Genomic DNA, 21,007 nt, shown 5'->3' on the forward strand with positions numbered 1-21,007 from the left:
TCCGGTCATTTAAGGCTAAAAATTGAATGTATCTAACCACAAAGATATTACTACAAAAGCATAGTATCTATAGATGTTATAAAGAATAGGTTTCACACACCACCAAATATTCAGCAATGGGAATTGTATATCACTAACTTGAGTATTGAGATGATGAAAAGTAAGATATATTGTGAGTTAGCATCAGTGGTATGTCTTATCAGGAAACAGATGCTTTCACACAAGCTTGTATCTCAGGGAGGAATAACTGAATATACACATATATTCCATGGTTCTTATTTAGAACACTATAGCTATGATCAACTATATATCTGGATAAGACGTATATTTAATACCTAAAATTACATTGAGTTCCACCCGAGGTATGAGTCATCATCAATACTCAAATTGTTCTATGGTACAAGACCGCCACCTGGCGGATAGGTGAAAAATAGCTTATGTACATACATTTCTCAACTAGCCAATCAAGAAGCCTGGTGGGAGGGTATCTTAGAACAAAGGGTTAGTTGGTATAAAAGCCCATGCACCTTTAGAGAAAAAAAAACCTCATCAAAAGAAAAAACCTGACTGAAGAAAAACCCTCATTAGAAGAAAATCTGAAGACATCTGAAGAGACCTCTCTGGCGTTCCATTGCCAGCTGAATCCACGGGAGAGTTTCATAGTCTGAATTCCGGGTGTGGTGAGACTGTCCATTTAATTTTGCATTGCCTATTTTCTCTGTTGTGTAGAGTCATAGAATTACCTTAGTGTATCACAACTATATTGGGTAGTTATATATATGTAGAGAGATCCTGTATTACTGTTAAAATTGTTTGGTGTCATATTACAAATTTTTCATATTTCATAATTTATTAAATATTAATAATCAGAGTATAATTTATCAGAGAATATCTTCTTCCATTGCTATGGCCACGTAATGAGAGAAAATAACCTTTGAGATACTCAAAATTATTAGTTATTAATAAATTTAATTTTTAATCAGTATCATCTAGAAATTGTTATATTGATTTCATTATTTAGAAACATTATTATTGTGTATTATATTGGCATAGTATATCTTTGAACGTGTGTATCAATATTCATTTATCACCAGTCTTTTGCATTTTGTGTTAATATATATATAATTTTTGTACATAAATAAATTTTTATATTTATCTATTATAAGGCAAATTTTGTGTGTATGGTACGAAATCATACTGGCTAAAAGAATTCAAGGTATAATAATAAGTGGTGATCAAATTATCAAGGTGTCCAAATTATTGGTTTACTAAATATTTGCCGTATTTTAACGGCTGGAGGCACTGTAATATTTCATCTAAGGGAAAGGGACACGCCCTTTATAAGTAGAATAAATCCTTACATAAACCACCACAATGTTAAATGGACACAAGATGGCAGTGTCTTGCAGCCCAATTTTGCAGACCTTGTTGCAAAGTTTTAAGGGATTTGTAAGCTGACTGCAGGACTTTGCTGTTTGAAAGTGGGCTAACAAACTACATTTCCCAGAGGAGCTGGCATGTATGCGGAGGCAAATAAATACAGAAGCCCGGGAACCTGGGTCAGGAGGTGAGGAGTGAGCGCTGGAGAACAGGTGTGGAGGAGAAGGCAGGACAGGAAGCCAGAGGACCGGGTCAGGCAAGGCTACAGAGAGAGAGAAGGGAAAAGGAGAAGTTGCTGACCGCTGACGAGTCTGGTGAGCTGTCTCGTGGGCAGGTGGTCCAGAGTGCTGCTGTCTGGAGTGATCTCTGAAGGAGGAACTGTTACACATGTTGAGGCCTAGTTCACCCAGCCCACTGGTTACTACACCTTCAGCATAATCCAATCACAGGAGCCCACTGCCATGCCTTGCCCTCTGCAAGCTAAGCCGCATCATTACTTCCACCGCAATCGGTCCCACATTCTCCAAAGAGGTCTTGCCTTGTTGTAGTTTGCCACTGGGGGTCCCAAAAGGAGCTAATCCTTAAAAAAAGGGCTGCTTCTCATATATGTGTGTTCCTGCTTAAATCTGCATTTTACCCTGTGTGTGTTGCAGGGGTACCGCCAAAGCCACCTACCATTTAAAGGGGCAGCTCCTTTCCTTTGCATTCACCTCTTATTAAGTAACTTCCCCTTTGGCTTTCAGAGGGATTTGAATTCTTAAAGTGCACCAACTCAGGCCCCATCAAGAATGCAGAAGATCTTATACTGCAGTTTAAAGGGACATTGACTTATTCAGTTAAGAGCTCTTTCAGAATTAAACCCTGTCACCTGAAATAAATATTTCTGCAACCCCCAACACTGGCTTTTAGACAACCCCCAAACCTCAGAAATAAACGAATCAGTAGGAAACCTCTGATTATGATGTCACAAATAATGGAAGCAAACCCTGCAATAAAAAACAACGCAAACTGTGCAACCAAATTAATCCATCAAAAAGTGTCACACACTCAAAAGGGATCTTCAGTATCACCGGATCATTCAGCTGTACCTCCAGTAATGCTGTGTACCTTATCCATTGCAGAAAATGCAGCAAAGTATCTTACATTGGCGAAACAGGACAGGATGAATCTGCACAGACATACCATCAAGGAATTTAAAGTTGACTTCTGCACATCTGTGGGACACCATTTCGCACAACTGGACCACACTATGGAAGACCTCAATATCTTAGTTCTTAAAGGAAATATCAAAACTATCCAGGAAAGGAAAACTTTTGAACTAAGAATGATATTTCTATTAGATATAAAAGATAACGGCCTTTATTTGGACATGGGATTCCTCTCATTATCCAACAGTTTTGCGACCCCCTCTGCGAGTATTGTCCCCCCCCCCAGTCTTTGCTTTTGCTCTGTCTTATCTCTAGTCTAATCCTAGTTTTATAACCATTGCTGTGTACATTTGTTTGAGTGTGTATTTTCCCCTTCCCCCTCAGAGATTGTTACTTTTAACATTCTGCTAAAACTTTGTGAAGTAGTACTGCTTGGACCTTGAAGAAGGGGACATACCCCGAAAGCTTGTCCTGAAAATTATATGTTAGTGCAAATAAAAAAAGTATCACGGACAGTACTCAATTGTTTCTGTCACAAGTACACAAATATGACTAAAACCACCTGGAGAGGACTGTTGAAAATGCTGCCAGTGGCATTGGAAATACTGAAAATGATACTGGAAGTCCAGACAAGGATTCTGCGAGTAGTATTGGAAGTACTGGTAAAGATTATTTGGGTGCCAATGAAATTATTGGTAGGGATACTGGACGGACTGGCAGGGATTTTGTGATCAGCATTGGAAATACTTGCACAGATTCTGTGAGTATGATTGAGAGCACTGGCAGAGATATTGGAATTTCTGAAATGGATTCTGGGAGCAGTGGCAGTGATTCTGTGACTAAGAGTTCTCACAGGAATTCTGGAAATACTGGTGGGAATTCTTAAAGTAGGAGTTCTGGAAGTCCTGGTAGATGTCCTGGTGGACCTGGTGGTACTGTAACAACTAGAGATGAGCGAATTTCTCAAAAATTCGATTCGGCTGATTCGGCGAACTCCAGTGTGAAATTCGATTCGATGCGAATTTCTTCGCTACGAAGATGACTTATAAAAAGGGTTTCTAGGCTTCAGAGAGCCTTTAAATTAGTGCAGAACACTGTACCTTTAATTTAAATGCCCTTGGAGATGAGGAAGGAGAAGGAGAAGGAGAAGGAGAAGGATGAGAAGAAGGAGGAGAAGGATGAGAAGAAGGAGAAGGAGAAGTATGAGAAGAAGGAGAAGGAGAAGGATGAGAAGAAGGAGAAGGATGAGAAGAAGGAGAAGGATGAGAAGAAGGAGAAGGATGAGAAGAAGGAGAAGGAGAAGGATGAGAAGAAGGAGAAGGAGAAGGATGAGAAGAAGGAGAAGGATGAGAAGAAGGAGAAGGATGAGAAGAAGGAGAAGGATGAGAAGAAGGAGAAGGAGAAGGATGAGAAGAAGGAGAAGGATGAGAAGAAGGAGAAGGATGAGAAGATGGAGAAGGATGAGAAGAAGGAGAAGGAGAAGGATGAGAAGAAAGAGAAGGAGAAGGATGAGAAGAAGGAGAAGGATGAGGAGAAGGAGAAGGATGAGAAGAAGGAGAAGGATGAGAAGAAGGAGAAGGATGAGAAGAAGGAGAAGGATGAGAAGAAGGAGAAGGAGAAGGATGAGAAGAAGGAGAAGGAGAAGGATGAGAAGATGGAGAAGGAGAAGGATGAGAAGAAGGAGAAGGAGAAGGATGAGGAGAAGGAGAAGGATGAGAAGAAGGAGAAGGATGAGAAGAAGGAGAAGGATGAGAAGAAGGAGAAGGAGAAGGATGAGAAGAAGGAGAAGGATGAGAAGAAGGAGAAGGATGAGAAGAAGGAGAAGGATAAGGAGAAGGATGAGAAGAAGGAGAAGGATGAGAAGAAGGAGAAGGATGAGAAGAAGGAGAAGGAGAAGGATGAGAAGAAGGAGAAGGAGAAGGATGAGAAGAAGGAGAAGGATGAGAAGAAGGAGAAGGAGAAGGATGAGAAGAAGGAGAAGGATGAGAAGAAGGAGAAGGAGAAGGATGAGGAGAAGGATGAGAAGAAGGAGAAGGAGAAGGATGAGAAGAAGGAGAAGGAGAAGGATGAGAAGAAGGAGAAGGAGAAGGATGAGGAGAAAAAGAAGGATGAGAAGAAGGAGAAGGATGAGAAGAAGGAGAAGGATGAGAAGAAGGAGAAGGAGAAGGATGAGAAGATGGAGAAGGAGAAGGATGAGAAGAAGGAGAAGGAGAAGGATGAGATGAAGGAGAAGGAGATGGATGAGGAGAAGGAGAAGGATGAGAAGAAGGAGAAGGATGAGAAGAAGGAGAAGGATGAGAAGAAGGAGAAGGATGAGAAGAAGGAGAAGGAGAAGGAGAAGCAGAAGGATGAGAAGAAGGAAAAGGAGAAGGATGAGAAGATGGAGAAGGAGAAGGATGAGAAGAAGGAGAAGGAGAAGGATGAGAAGAAGGAGAAGGATGAGAAGAAGGAGAAGGATAAGAAGAAGGATGAGAAGAAGGAGAAGGATGAGAAGAAGGAGAAGGAGAAGGATGAGAAGAAGGAGAAGGATGAGAAGAAGGAGAAGGATGAGAAGAAGGATGAGAAGAAGGATGAGAAGAAGGATGAGAAGAAGGAGAAGGATGAGAAGAAGGACAGTTCTGTGACAGTTTCTGTCTATTTCTGACAGTTCTGGGACATTCACTCCATACAGCGGTTTCAACCGCTGTATGGAGGGAATGACATAGAACTGTCAGAAATAGACAATTTATGACAGTTCTGGGACATTCCTTCCATACAGCGGTTGAAACATTGTATCTATTTGTTTCCATAAATGGATCCATTTATGGAAACAAATAGATACAATGTTTCAACCGCTGTATGGAAGGACAGTCCCAGAACTGTCATTAATAGTCTATTTCTGACAGTTCTATGACATTCCCTCCATACAGCGGTTGAAACCGCTGTATGGAGTGATTGTCCCAGAACTGTCAGAAATAGTCTATTTCTGACAGTTCTGGGACATTCACTCCATACAGCTGTTTCAACCGCTGTATGGAGGGAATGTCATTGAACTGTCAGAAATAGACTATTAATGACAGTTCTGGGACTGTCCTTCCATACAGCGGTTGAAACATTGTATGTATTTGTTTCCATAAATGGATCCATTTATGGAAACAAATACATACAATGTTTCAACCGCTGTATGGAAGGACAGTCCCAGAACTGTCATTAATAGTCTATTTCTGACAGTTCTATGACATTCCCTCCATACAGCGGTTGAAACAGCTGTATGGAGTGAATGTCCCAGAACTGTCAGAAATAGACTATTTATGACAGTTCTGGGACTGTCCTTCCATACAGCGGTTGAAACATTGTATCTATTTTTTTCCATAAATGACATTCTGCAAATACACTTAGAGGAGCGCTGCAGATACACTTTTTGCCGGCTTGGAATTAATCTTATTTTCATCCTACTTCTTCTTCTTCATCCTCATCCTCATAAGAAGAAAAAGAAGAAGTAGGATGAAAATAAGAATAATTCCAAGCCGGCAAAAAGTGTATCTGCAGCGCTCCTCTAAGTGTATCTGCAGAATGTCATTTATGGAAAAAAATAGATACAATGTTTCAACCGCTGTATGGAGTGAATGTCCCAGAACTGTCAGAAATAGACTATTTATGACAGTTCTGGGACATTCACTCCATACAGCTGTTTCAACCGCTGTATGGAGGGAATGTCATAGAACTGTCAGAAATAGACTATTAATGACAGTTCTGGGACTGTCCTTCCATACAGCGGTTGAAACATTGTATCTATTTGTTTCCATAAATGGATCCATTTATGGAAACAAATAGATACAATGTTTCAACCGCTGTATGGAAGGACAGTCCCAGAACTGTCATTAATAGTCTATTTCTGACAGTTCTATGACATTCCCTCCATACAGCGGTTGAAACAGCTGTATGGAGTGAATGTCCCAGAACTGTCAGAAATAGACTATTTATGACAGTTCTGGGACATTCACTCCATACAGCGGTTGAAACATTGTATCTATTTTTTTCCATAAATGACATTCTGCAAATACACTTAGAGGAGCGCTGCAGATACACTTTTTGCCGGCTTGGAATTAATCTTATTTTCATCCTACTTCTTCTTCTTCATCCTCATCCTCATAAGAAGAAAAAGAAGAAGTAGGATGAAAATAAGAATAATTCCAAGCCGGCAAAAAGTGTATCTGCAGCGCTCCTCTAAGTGTATCTGCAGAATGTCATTTATGGAAAAAAATAGATACAATGTTTCAACCGCTGTATGGAGTGAATGTCCCAGAACTGTCAGAAATAGACTATTTATGACAGTTCTGGGACATTCACTCCATACAGCGGTTTCAACCGCTGTATGGAGGGAATGTCATAGAACTGTCAGAAATAGACTATTAATGACAGTTCTGGGACTGTCCTTCCATACAGCGGTTGAAACATTGTATCTATTTGTTTCCATAAATGGATCCATTTATGGAAACAAATAGATACAATGTTTCAACCGCTGTATGGAAGGACAGTCCCAGAACTGTCATTAATAGTCTATTTCTGACAGTTCTATGACATTCCCTCCATACAGCAGTTGAAACCGCTGTATGGAGTGAATGTCCCAGAACTGTCAGAAATAGTCTATTTCTGACAGTTCTGGGACATTCCCTCCATACAGCGGTTTCCGGCAAAAAGTGTATGTGCAGAGTTCCTCTATTCTGCAGATACACTTAGAGGAGCTCTGCACATACACTTTTTGCCGGCTTGGAATTATTCTTATTTTCATCCTACTTCTTCTTCTTCTTCTTCTTCATCCTCATCCTCATCCTCTTCTTCTTCTTCTGAGGATGAGGATGAAGAAGAAGAAGAAGTAGGATGAAAATAAGATTAATTCCAAGCCGGCAAAAAGTGTATGTGCAGAGCTCCTCTAAGTGTATCTGCAGAGCTCCTCTAAGTGTATCTGCAGAATAGAGGAACTCTGCACATACACTTTTTGCCGGCTTGGAATTATTCTTATTTTCATCCTACTTCTTCTTCTTCTTCTTCATCCTCATCCTCTTCTTCTTCTTCTGAGGATGAGGATGAGGATGAAGAAGAAGAAGTAGGATGAAAATAAGATTAATTCCAAGCCGGCAAAAAGTGTATGTGCAGAGCTCCTCTAAGTGTATCTGCAGAGCTCCTCTAAGTGTATCTGCAGAATAGAGGAACTCTGCACATACACTTTTTGCCGGCTTGCAATTATTCTTATTTTCATCCTACTTCTTCTTCTTCTTCTTCATCCTCTTCTTCTTCTTCTGAGGATGAGGATGAAGAAGAAGAAGAAGAAGAAGTAGGATGAAAATAAGATTAATTCCAAACAGGCAAAAAGTGTATGTGCAGAGCTCCTCTAAGTGTATCTGCAGAGCTCCTCTAAGTGTATCTGCAGAATAGAGGAACTCTGCACATACACTTTTTGCCGGCTTGGAATTATTCTTCTTTTCATCCTACTTCTTCTTCCTCTTCTTCATCCTCATCCTCAGAAGAAGAGGATGAGGATGAGGATGAAGAAGAAGAAGAAGAAGTAGGATGAAAAGAAGAATAATTCCAAGCCGGCAAAAAGTGTATGTGCAGAGTTCCTCTATTTCTGACAGTTCTCTCACAGCTTCTTCACATGTACAGCGGTTGAAACATCTGTATCCTAAATGTAAACTAATAGATACAATGTTTCAACCGCTAAACATGTGTTCCTTCTGTCAGAGAACTGTCAGAAATAGCGGAGCTCACTGCAGGGACACTTTTGCCGGCTGATCGAGAAATGTTCGATTCGCGCACCCGAAGTAGGCAAAATTTCGGATTCGACGCGAATCGAATATTTCCTGAAATTCGACTCGAATTCCGGTTCGCCTGGTTCGATTCGCTCATCTCTAGTAACAACCTTGCTCTAAGGAAGGTATATTTGTTAACTACAGTGAGTCTCAAAAGGGTTACATAATTCTACATCTAAACACCAATAAGGCAACAATCAACAGAAGTGTAATCATAAATGAAATACCCATGTCAGAAGACTCCTGAAACCTCATGAAGGCAGCATTCTTTATATGAGCAAGAAGGCCCACCAGTACTGCGAAGAAAGAATAGAACTTCACGGAAATGGAAGTTGTTGTGAGTAATTTATCTTCTGAAAAGAAAGAAGCTGAACCACCTGCAACCTCAGAGAATCTGCAAGATCCATTAAGGGCACCCCAGCTAGACACATGTCATATATATTTCTCAGTGTCATAGCCTAAGCCAGCGTCATGAGAAGAAATGCAAAAGCTATCTATTCAGGGGAACAAAAAGTTGATTAAAGCAGATGAACCAATGTGATCATTCAACCAGCTCCAAGCTGAAAAGCAAAGGTGTAAGCACACCAGTGGAAACAGCTTAGCAAAAATTGGAAAGAGAAGATTTTCTACTTAAAAATGGACAGTATAGACAAGCAGTGTGGGGGAGGGGGGCACATCTATACAGTTCAACCACAATCAAAGCCAATGTTTGAAGAACACTGAAAGAAGGTGGGAATTACGCAAGATTTAGTTGTTGAGTGATGGTATTAACATGCTGTTCATAAAGACATAGAAGCAACAATCATTGTCTTATATTCTCTTATTTTATTTTATTATACTGTAATTAGTAGCTCTGCCACTGGTTGGTAGTGCTTATTTCATGATTAATGTAATATTTTTCTTAGTGGAACTACATGGTTGTGATGTAATTTCCTGTCTCTGTGTTGCTGTTGTTTTCCAATGAAACAAGAAGGGTTCAGCCATGCATACAGCAACATCCTAATGGTAAGAGTCATATCTATAACAGCCCAACGCATTAAATTCAAACTACTAACACAGACATACAAAGCCATTCATAACGCAGCCCCAAACTACCTCACCGACCTGATACCCAAATACCACCCTACCCATAATCTTCGCTCCTCACAAGAACTCCTACTTTCTAGCTCCCTGGTCTCCACCTCCAACGCCCAACTGCAGGACTTCTCCAGGACTTCCCCCATCCTCTGGAACTCACTACCCCAATCCATCAGACTCTAACCTACCCTCCTCACCTTTAGGCACACCCTGAAAACCCATCTCTTTAGGGAAGCCTACCCTCACCTAACAGCTGATCTCCTCCACTCCTCCTACCACTACATCCCCCACAGCCACTTCCTCCTGTACCACTATCCCCTCCCTCCTAGATTGTAAGCTCGAAAGAGCAGGGCCCTTGAATCCCTCGTGTTTTGTTTTGTTACTGTATTGTCTCATGTGCAGTCCCCCCACTATAATGTACAGCGCTGAGCAAACTTTTTAGCGCTATATAAATACTGTATAATAATAATAACAGCTTTCCAACAACCTTAACCTCCTAATATTTGACATTTAACATTCAATTAATATACTAATCACTAACCTAATCCCATTGTCAGGAATGGATTCAGCACTGGTGGTGGGACTCTCCTGCCGTGTGGGCTGCAGTACCAGAGCTGACCAGCGGGTGCTCTCAGCACTCGTGGTGGGACTCTCCTGCCGTGTGGGCTGCAGTACCAGAGCTGACCAGCGGGTGCTCTTAGCAGCCAGAAGCTCACAATCAGCCAAACCTGGGGCTGATTACAGAAAGGTGTATATAAGGCATGACCAGGCCTGTACTCTGGGCCTTGGTGTATGTTTTCCCATGAGCCCCTGTATCCTGTTCCTAGTTCCTGTGAGAAGATACCTTGTTGCCGACCCTGCCTGATCCTGATTCCTGTTGACCGTCTCCTGTTCTGACTACTGGCTCATCCCTGACCATCCTTCTGCCTGATCCTCTGTACTGCGCTGTCCGTGAGTTACTGAACCCGGCTTGTGACCTTGACCATTCTCTGCCTGCTCCTTTGATACCTTGCTGCCCGCACGTTGCTGACTTGGCCCGTCTGACCACGCTAACTACTCTGCCATCCATCCATCCTGCACGGATCCAGCCGTACCTGCACATACCTCTGGCGGATCCCTCTATCACTAGCAGGTGTACTCAGGGGCCGCGACCTGGTTCCTGTCTGCTCCAAGTCCATCCCCACCATCAGGGGCCCTGGTGAATAGCAGACTGGGACTTAGACTCCGCGCCCTGGGGAATCCTGCCCTGGGGACCGTTAGAGGTACCACCAGGCAGTCGTTACAGAACCCTACGGCCGGCCTGACCATTCCACCTCTCCAGCCCTGACTACGCCTGTGTTCTTGCACCTCCTAAGATTAGTGGAAGGTTGGTTTGCTCACTGTGCGTTTATATATATATCTGGGTGGCTAATAATAACCTGTATTATACTATTCCTGAAACCTGCGTTTCCCTGTGTCAGTCCACACCTTTCTGGTCATTCCTTGATTCCTGACACCCATGCATAAAAGTAATAGCACCAGTATTTTGGTGCTGAAACCCCATTTGTAAGGTAATTATTGCTTTCTGACTTCACCTTTAATAGTTTCTTGCAACTCTACTTGGATAACCCTCTTTTATTTTGTGTTTAGAGACCCTCCCAAAATGTACTACTTAAACAACCCTCCCACTAGCAGTTTTGCCATCGTTTCCTGGGCTGTTCTGTTGTGAGTATGGACTTTGTTTCACAGTAACATATCACAGTTTCGAACTAGACATCAAACCAACACCCATCATTTCTCAGTTGATGACATAGAGCTCTTTCTCAAAACATTGAGCTTCCACAGCAAATCTAGCTCCAGGGTTCATTGTACCATTTCCTATGATCAAGAAAGTAAGGCATGAATTCTATCGATTGGAATTTCTAAGTTGGCAAAAGATTCTAAATATTGTATACAAGCCCTTGTTTAACTCAACAAAGAAATATCCAGCCCTCATCTCTAAGACCTTCTCTAATAATGGATGGAGAACTGTAATATAAAATTAGCATGATTCTTGTTGCCCATGAGCTAAATGAGAGAAATCTAAATGTGTAAGCCTTTTGCAAAAGCTTTCACAAGAATTTTCTAGATAAAATGTATACTGCAAGTCCAGAGGTCCCTCCTCAACGAGAGTTTGTTTACCCATCCTGTTTAAAAACACAATGGAAACAAACTTTTTTCCTGCTTGCTTCTCAACAGAATAGGATTAAGGGGCTAACTTTTGTCACATATACAATTTTTCAAAAATAGTTATTTAGCAAGCTTATAGTACAGATAAAAAATATTAAGCTGAGTACACTCTAGTAGAATTTCATACAAAAGTTTGTAAGAACAATCTTAGGAAAGTTCGTATAACAATTCTTAGAACATTCGAATATTATTTGAAAAAAGTTAAAGATTTTATTGCCTTTTCAATTTTGGAATGAATAAACTTTAACAAATGAAAAGCACATATGCTGTTAGAAATTTGTACATTCCAAAAAAATATTAACATTTTCTCATTACTGCGAACAAAAACAAAGATTAACACAGCAAGCACCGGGTCATGGTGCCGCAAGCTCCCAGGGAGCGTGTACAGGCTGTAAATGTGGGCACTGTTTATGAACGGTAACCCGCTCCTGTACTGCTCCATTTTTGTACATGGGCCGGATGGGAGCAGTGCAGAAGCGGGTTGCCGTTCATAAACGCATTTACAGCCTGTGCGCGCTCCCTGGGAGCGTGCGGCACCACGATTCGGTGCCCTCTCTGTCCGGAGGACACAGCGGAACACCGATCGCTGTACCTCTGTGTGAGGTCCAATCAGTGATCACATGAATAGTAGTAAGCACGATGACAGTTGCTGACATCATTGCTTACTACTAGTGAAATCTGTGAATTATCACAGAGGTCACATGGTACAAGGCTATTCACAACAGATGACATACAGATGACCAATCACAGCTCTCACAGTATTTCTCAATGGCTGCAAGAATGCAGCCAGAGAGAAGGAGAAATTATTGCTTTTGCAGCCTTTATGGGTATAAAAGCAATCATAATTTTTGGTTATAAACTAATTTGTGTTATTTTTTTTAGTAAAAAGATAAATAAATATATTTTGGCCAGGATTTATGAGATTTATGAAGAAAGGTTATTTATGAGAAAAACACTTTTTTTTCAACATTTTTGGACTTTTTCATTTATATAGCAAAAAAAAAAATAAAAATCCCAGTGGTGAATAAATATCACCAAAATAAAACTTTATCTGTCTCAAAACAAATGCTAAAAAATTCATATGGGTACAGTGTTACATGATCTCGCAATTGTCATTCAAAGTGTAATAGCACTGAAAGCTGAAAATTGTCCTGGACAGGAAGGGGGTAAAAGTGTCCGGACTTGAAGTGGTTAAAGTGGTTGTAAAGGCTCAAGGTTTTTTACCTGCATGCATTCTATGCATAAAGGTAAAAAACCTTCTCTGTGCAGTATCCCCCCCAATACTCACCTAAGCCACCTCACGATTTAGCAATTTGCACTGAAGTCTTGGCTGAGACAGCAGTGGAAGCCTTTGGCTCCCACTGCTGTCAATCACAACCAGTTGGTCAATTAGAAGAGAGCGGGGGTGCGGCAGAGCTGAGGCTCCATGTGTGAATGGACACAGGGATCAGAGGCTGTTGAGTGAGCATGCTTGGGTGCCCCCATAGCAAGCTGCTTGATGTGGGGGCACCCGACAGGAGGGAGAGGCCAGGAGAGCTGACGGGGGACCCAAGAAGAGGAGGATCCGGACTGCTCTGTGCAAAATCACTGCACAATGCACGTAAGTATAGACATGTTTGTTTGTTTTTAAATGTAAGCCTTTAGAATCACTTTAATGATTACAAAAACAAACAAACGATCTTACAACATTTATATGGAAACCACTGCGCACACTGGTAACCACTCTTAGCCCAGCTGCTGCTCCCAGAAGTACATCCTATACTTCCACAGTACATTTACCAGACAAACTACCAGTACAGTGATAATATTTCAAAATCCACAAAAATTCTTCATTCATCTTCAAGGCTTTCGGAACAGAGTGTTTACGCTTCTGAGGCAGGTCACTAGAGTTTTCATTCTGAAATCGGCACAAGTTGCTCTGTTGAATGAACCACTTAAAAAAGTGTCATTAGCTACTCAGAATGACATTTTTCATCCTCTTATCAGCTAAATTAAATAATGCTAGGTCTTGAAAGAAGACTTCTGTTCCCATCTCCCAGGTACGGCATAAAATCTTGTGGATCATGACTCACAAGAAACTAGCCAGCATTATCCATTACTCTAATAAATGGCTTGCAAAGTTATAGAGCCCTTGGGCTCAGTATATGCATATTAATCTCTAGGGAGCTCTCTAGAGCACTTCTCTTGTCCCTGGGATCCCTTCCATTTTTTTCCCCTTTCCCTTCCTTCTTCTTCTTTTACCCTTTCCCTAATCTCTACTTTTCCCGTTCTTAAAAGAGAAGTATGGGCTTTTAAAAGAAAAAAAAACATTACTTACCTAGGTGGATGCAGCATCAATTCAATGCTGCATCTGTTCCCTGCTGGCTCTGCAGTGAGAACTGAGTAATCAAACACAGATGATCGCTCCCTTCTCCACTCCACTCTGAGCAGAGAGCCATGACTGTCAGTCTCTGGCTCTCTGCTCTGCCCCTCCAGCGCTCACTGGAGCGGTAGGCTGTGGAGAGTATGGGAGGGGCTGGCTTAGGCTCTCAGCAGATTGCTGAGGGGCTAAGCCAGGTGCCGGCCCAGGCTTCTTGAAGGATCCTGACCATATGTTCGGAATCTTTTCAGAGCCTGGAATGGCTCTGTGACGTCAGCCAACAATAGGCTCATAGGAGTGCAGAACAAACTACACTCCTGTTATCCAAAAAAGCTTTGGCTACTTCTCTCCTAATTTTGTTGTTTTGATGAATACATATTCTGGCAATCCCTGATTGACATAATGAATTAACGAAATGCGTGGGGTGGTCTCCAGGTGATTATGTCACTTCCACTCCATGGGATGCTGTGGAACATACACTCGTACTCAGTGGGAAGCAAGTGAAGCATTGCTGCTATACAGGAACTAGGCTGATTGATCCAGGTGCTGGATGGGCACCATGTAAGTGTGAGTTTTTACTTGTTTATTTTATTGCTTTTAATAAACATTAATGCAGTAATGTTTCTTTTCTCTGAGAGTACTGATTAAGGAGGAGTGTAGTGGACCTGGTTTATGAACCTGGCTGGTCTCTCTTGTTGCTGGGGTATGGATGAGCAAGTTGATTACTAAGGAAGAGATAGGATTTTTAACCCCCAAAGTGCTGTTGTGATTTCTTATATGCATAAGTCACAATTTGTCTGGTGAATGAGCACAGACAAAGGAAGAAGGGAAAAACCCTGAAGAGCACTTGTGTGTTGAGTTGAAGTGGTGCACAGAAACACTTGATTTTGCACCAATAGAGACTTTATATGATTGTATTTTTTTTTCTGGAGTTTACTTTTCTACTTGCTTTTGCTTAACTATTTATGAAGAGTTTTTTTTTATTGATATACAGTATTAGTGCTGCACCATTTTATTATCTGTTGAATTATTACAACATTCTTACAATGAAAAATATTGAACAAAATTCAACTAGTATATACAGGCAGTCCCTGAGTTACAAACATCTGACTTACATACGACTCATACTTAAGAATGGAGGCAGCATGACATCATGCTGGTCCCAGAAACCGCCGAGCGAAAACATTGCTGCTCAACCCTGGAATGTTTAGCCTTGGTACAGATGAACAAGGTGACACACACGGGTAAAACGGCAATTAAAAGTTAATTTCCCACATCTGTGACTTTTTAAATTGCAATTAGTGTCTGTGTGTAAATAGTGAGTTTATTAGCTCTCACATGGATGCACTGAGCAGACTATATACTGAGCCATGGGGAGCATAAAATAAGTCATAAGACCTGCATAACAAGGTAATGCAACTTTATAAGGATGGAACAGGATATAAAAAGATATACAAAGCCTTGAATATGCCAGTCTGTACTGTTCAATCGCTTTTTAAGAAGTTTAGGGATCTCTTGATACCAAGCCAACGTCAGGTGGACCAAGAGAGATTGCAGCCACAACTGCCAGAAGTATTAATCAAGTCACAAAGAAAAACTGTACCTGTTCCAACTTACATACAAATTCAACTTAAGAACAAACCTACAGAAGGGACTGCTGTAACTGTAATGTAAAAATGTATTGTTACCTTCACAGTGAGGAAGGCCTCTTGACCAACCAGTTGCTGTGCACTCAATAGTTTTATGTTTGCTAATCATTTGATACCTAAGGAATAGAAATATATACATTCAGAACAAAGCACAATATACAACATACATAAGATTTTTTTAAAATAAAGAAGCCAATGATAACAGACACGTGAAAAGCATTCTCACATGATTACTTAATGCATATTCATTTTCTTTTTTACTATACATTATTCTGTACTGAAATGCCATTATTACCAGCTACTTGTTTAATGGGCAGGCTGACCATTACCTGGCAAGGATGCAGGCAAAAGGCTAAGGAGTAGTCAAACAGTCCAAGACTAGGTCCAAGTGGGCAAAAGGAAGTCAATTGGATTAAACACAGAATAATTTTAATACAAGTGAGGCAAAGTAGCTGGGCATGGATGGCACAAAAAAGTGAAATTATCATCATTTTGGATTCTGTCAGAAGTTATTTTTAACTAGTAGAGCTGTAAACCAAAGCCAAAATGTAGAAAACGTTGCTGTCTGGGATTGGAATGAGGTTAGGACAGGAAGAGTTTATGTGAGGCAAACAAGTCAAGTCAGCAGCAAAGGTAATTCAAGAAGACTGGACTGAGTTGCGGCTAGCAGTAAACAATACAATATGCACCCAGACTTTAGACTTATTCCTTTTTAAAGGAACCCAGACAAATCAGATTGCACAATGACACCTACTAAGTTGTGAGCGTACCTGGCCACTACTGTTTACTGCATTGTTCACCTGATGGGTAAAAAGTGTGCATGTGCTGGGACAGAAATGGAGCCCAGGAGCACCCAGATTAGCTTGCAGTGAACACTTGTTTTCAGGAAAACTCAAAGGAATGTATAGGAAAGGTGTATAAGAGATTCCCCTTATACAGCAGAGCTAGTCTAAATATTAACTGCTTATGAAGTGCAAAACAATCCTTATCAAAGTAAGGTGAACACAGAATGAAAATGAATACATCATGTATCCCAATAGGTGAACAAACAAATATGTTAAAACAAATCTTGAAGTCCAGATAAATGTGCAGACAAAAATCATCCAATTGTAATACAACAATAGAAATAGTTCATAGCCAGTCCAAAAAATGTTACTTCATAAATGATGCACAGGGGCAGACTGACAACTCATGGGGCCCCAAGGCAATAGGGGATCATGGGGCCCCTGTGTCCTTGCCCAAACTAAAAAAAGCCTATGAAAAAGGTACCAGGGGCATCTCATGGGGCCCCCTACTGACTCCGGGCCCTCGAGCAGTGCCCAAGTTTCCAAATGGTCAGTCCGCCCCTGAGATGCAACCAGTGAGTTCTTAAGTTGACGTAAAAATGTGTATCCAAGTGTTCCTTCTACCCAAATCCTGCTCATGCACCCACCCTGGGACAATGGAATTAAGTATCTGAGCTGTTTATGGGAGATTATTCTCCTGAAAGCTGTTCAGGTAGTGTGTCCATCTACCTTTAGGAAATCCATGCTGTCCTTGCCTTTCTATATTAAGTTTGGTATCTTTTTTTTGTGAGTGCATTTCCAGATTTTTGTGGAGGGAGCACTTGGATACACATTTTTACTTCCACTTGATAAGTCACTGGGTGCATCAGTGATGAAGGAGTTTTTTTGGACTGGTTTTTGTTACATACAGTTGCAAGAAAAAGTATGTGAACCCCTTGGGATTACGTGGAGTTTTGCATAATTTGGGCATAAAATGTGTTCTGAATGTCATCTAAGTCACAACAATAGAAGAACACAGTCTGCTGAACATAATACTACACAAACATTAGATGTTGCCATGGTTTAATTGCACATAACATGTAAACATTCACAGTGCAGGGAGGAAAAAGTATGTGAACCTTTGGACTTAATAACTGGTTGACCCTCCTTTGGCAGCAATAACCTCAACCAAACGTTTTCCGTAGTTGCAGATCAGATCTGCACAACGATCTGGAGTAATTTTGGACCACTCCTCTTCACAAAACTGTTTCAGTGTAGCAATATTCTTGGGATGTCTGGTGTGAATCGCTCTCTTAAGGTCATGCCACAGCATTTCAATCGGGTTGAGATCAGGACTCTGACTGGGCCACTCCAGAAGGTGTATTCTGTGCTGTTGCAGCCATTGTTTTGTTGAATTACTTGTATGCTTTGGGTCATTGTCCTGTTGCATCACCCATCCTCTGCGGAGCTTCAGTTTGCGGACAGATGGTTGTACATTTTCCTGCAAAATGTCTTGATAAACTCTGGAATTCATTTTCCCATCAATGAAAACAATCTGTCCAGGCCCTGAGGCAGCAAAGCAGCCCCAAACCATGATGCTCCCTCCGCCATGTTTTACAGTGGGGATGAGGTTTTGATGTTGGTGTGCTGTGCCTTTTTTTCTCCACACATAGTGTTGTGTGTTCTTCCCAAACAACTCAATCTTGGTTTCATCTGTCCACAGTATATTTTGCCAGGAGTGCTGTGGAACATCCAGGTGCTCTTTTGCAAACTTCAAACGTGCTGCAATATTCTTTTTGGACAGCAATGGCTTCCTCCGTGGTGTCCTCCCATGTACTCCATTCTTGTTTAATGTTTTCCTTATTGTAGATGTGTCAACAAAAATGTTAGCATGTGCCAGAGATTTCTGTAGGTCTTTAGCTGACACTCTGGGATTCTTCTTTACCTCATGCAGCATTCTGCACTGTGCTCTTGCAGTCATTTTTACAGGACGACCACGCCTAGGGAGAGTAGCAACAGTGCTAAACTTTCTCCATTTGTAGACAGTCTGTCTTACCGTGGACACATGAACATCAAGGCTTTTGGAGATACTTTTGTAACCCTTTTCAGCTGTATGCAAGTCAACAATTCTTGATTGTAGGTCTTCTGAGAGCTCTTTTCTGCGAGGCATGGTTCACATCATACAGTGCTTCTTGAAACCAGAAAACCAAAAACAGGTGTGTGTTTTTTAAGGGCAGGACAGCTGTCAGCAACACATCCAATATCATCACACTGATTGGAGTCAAGGTTGGCTCACTCCTGGCTCCAATTAGCTCTGGGAGAAGCATTAAGCTAGGGCCTCACATACTTTTTCCTCCCTGCACTGTGAATGTTTACATGTTATGTGCAATTAAACCATGGCAACATCTAATGTTTGTGTAGTATTATGTTCAGCAGACTGTGTTCTTCTATTGTTGTGACTTAGATGACGTTCAGAGCACATTTTATGCCAAATTCATGCAAAACTCCACGTAATCCCAAGGGGTTCACATACTTTGTCTTGCAACTGTATACAGTATATCTTACAATTAAGACTTGGACATTTTTTTCTGCACATTTATCTGGACTTCAAAACGTGTTTTCACGTGTTTGCTTGTTCATCTGTTTGGGATATGTGATTATGTGTTCACCTGACTTAGATAAGGATTGTTTTGCACTTTTTATAAGCAGTTAATATTTAGACTAGTGGTGTTGTATAGGGGAATCTTTTATTCACCTTTTCTATACACTCTGGGGGGGTTTTAGCAGGGATGCTGGTGATTTACTATTATTGATTTATTTTGTTTATGGGTTGATGTTTTACTTCACATTACAGTATATACAGTAGTTTCTCTGTAGCAGAGAAGGGTTAATATAAATTTTGCAAGACTCAAGGAAGTTATAGGACCAGCAGCAGAGGAAATATTGGGAGACTTAGCAGCAGTGTACAACAAATAAGGACTGACCCCAGTTGACTGACTGATGCCTGATCATGGCCCCAGATGGTTGACCACATTGCAGATAAGCACTCACCACTTGCTTGAACAAACCCAACACAGGATAATTTCTTACAGTATTAATTAAATTCCATCCATGTTTGTAGATCATACACAGTGTATATTTGTTTTACAGCAACAAGCGACAAGATTTGGTCCAATGCTATCATGGGTTTGCAGCAAGAGATTTGTGGTCCAAATCCCGCTGACAGCAGAGTCATGATTGTTAGGATGCTGCCTCCTTAACAACCAGCTATTCTTCACAATGAATTTGGATTGATTCTATATTTTCGATTTGATTCAAATTCAAATACTTCTGAGAATTCAAATCCATTCAAAAACAATAATCAAAATGAAAACAAACGTTAAATGAAACGAATTACGAAAACAAATCATCTGAGTTTAATGAATGCAACAAAACAAAATTTTTAAGTTAACGGACCCATTAGAAACCAAATGAAACAAACTTTTTCATTCTGCACATGTCTAGTTTGCATCTAAACCATCACTTATATTAACCTACCTCATCTATCCCCATGGTAGAAAGAAAGTTATCCATATACTGGTAAGGCATATTATCCCTTATTAACCACTTCCTGACCGGCCGTTCTATATAAACGGCCGGACGGTGGCACTGCAGGGTCGGGTGGCCGTTTATAAACGGCCTCCCCGCACCCTGCTTGTGCGTGCTCCCTGGGAGCGCGCAGCACCGCGATCCGGTGCCCACACAGTGAAACACCGATCATCGGACGGGTCCTCTGTATGAGGTCCCGATCATGTGATCATTGATTGGCCAATCAGTGATCACATGCAAAGTAGTAAGCAAGATGTCACTTCTGACATCATTGCTTACTACGTGTGAAATCTGTGAATGATCACAGAGGTCACATGGTACAAGGCTATTCACAACAGCCTTGTACCATGTGACAAGCTGTGACTAATCACAGCTCACACAGTAGTTCTCAGTGGCTGCAAGAATGCAGACAGAGAGAAAGAGAAATGATTGCTTTTACATCCTATATGGGTGTAAAAGCAATCAGTGTAAAAAAAATAAAAAAAATCTTCATCACCCCCCAAAAGTAGTACAGTGTCACCATGGTGACATTGTACTGCTAGGGTGACAGCATGTAAAAAAAAAAAATAAATAAAGAATAATATAAAAAAAATAAAAATGTAAAAAAAAATGTTTAAAAATTATAATTTTTGGTTATAAACTAATTTGGCTTATTTTTTTTTTTTTACTAAAAAGATAACGGAATAAATTTTGGCCAAGATTTGTGATGAAATATTATTTATTTGCAAAATTTTATAAGAAAAACACTTTTTTTCAAAATTTTTGGACATTTTCATTTACATAGCAAAAAAAATGTAAATCCCAGCGGTGAATAAATACTGCCAAAATAAAGTTTATCTGTCTCAAAAAATGGTAAAAAATTCATATGGGTACAGTTTTGCTTGACCGCGCAATTGTCATTCAAAGTGTGATAGTGCTGAAAGCTGAAAATTGCCCTGGTCAGGAAGGGGGTAAAAGTGTCCAGACTGGAAGTGGTTAAAATGACCTGCTGCTAGCCAATTTTACGTCTATAGTAACTTAATTCTAGTAGCAAAACTCTTGCTGT

The 21,007-nt window shown here is 40.8% G+C and overlaps 1 protein-coding gene across 4 annotated transcripts in view; it reads right to left on the reverse strand.

The window, feature by feature from the left end:
* The window catches only part of LOC149450909 (coagulation factor XIII B chain-like), a 168,708-nt gene that overhangs the window by 115,718 nt on the left and 31,983 nt on the right, over window positions 1-21,007 (reverse strand). For all 4 annotated transcript variants that reach the window (XM_089691274.1, XM_089691273.1, XM_089691276.1 and 1 more), the window contains exon 4: window positions 15,650-15,726. In XM_089691274.1, coding sequence (XP_089547400.1) covers window positions 15,650-15,726 — 77 coding nt within the window. The remainder of the gene's footprint in view (window positions 1-15,649; window positions 15,727-21,007) is intronic.

The sequence above is a fragment of the Staurois parvus genome, unplaced genomic scaffold (genome assembly GCF_062004578.1).
Source record: "Staurois parvus isolate SC_StPar_1 unplaced genomic scaffold, SC_StPar_1.0 ptg000560l, whole genome shotgun sequence".
NCBI classification, from domain to species: Eukaryota; Metazoa; Chordata; class Amphibia; order Anura; family Ranidae; genus Staurois; species Staurois parvus.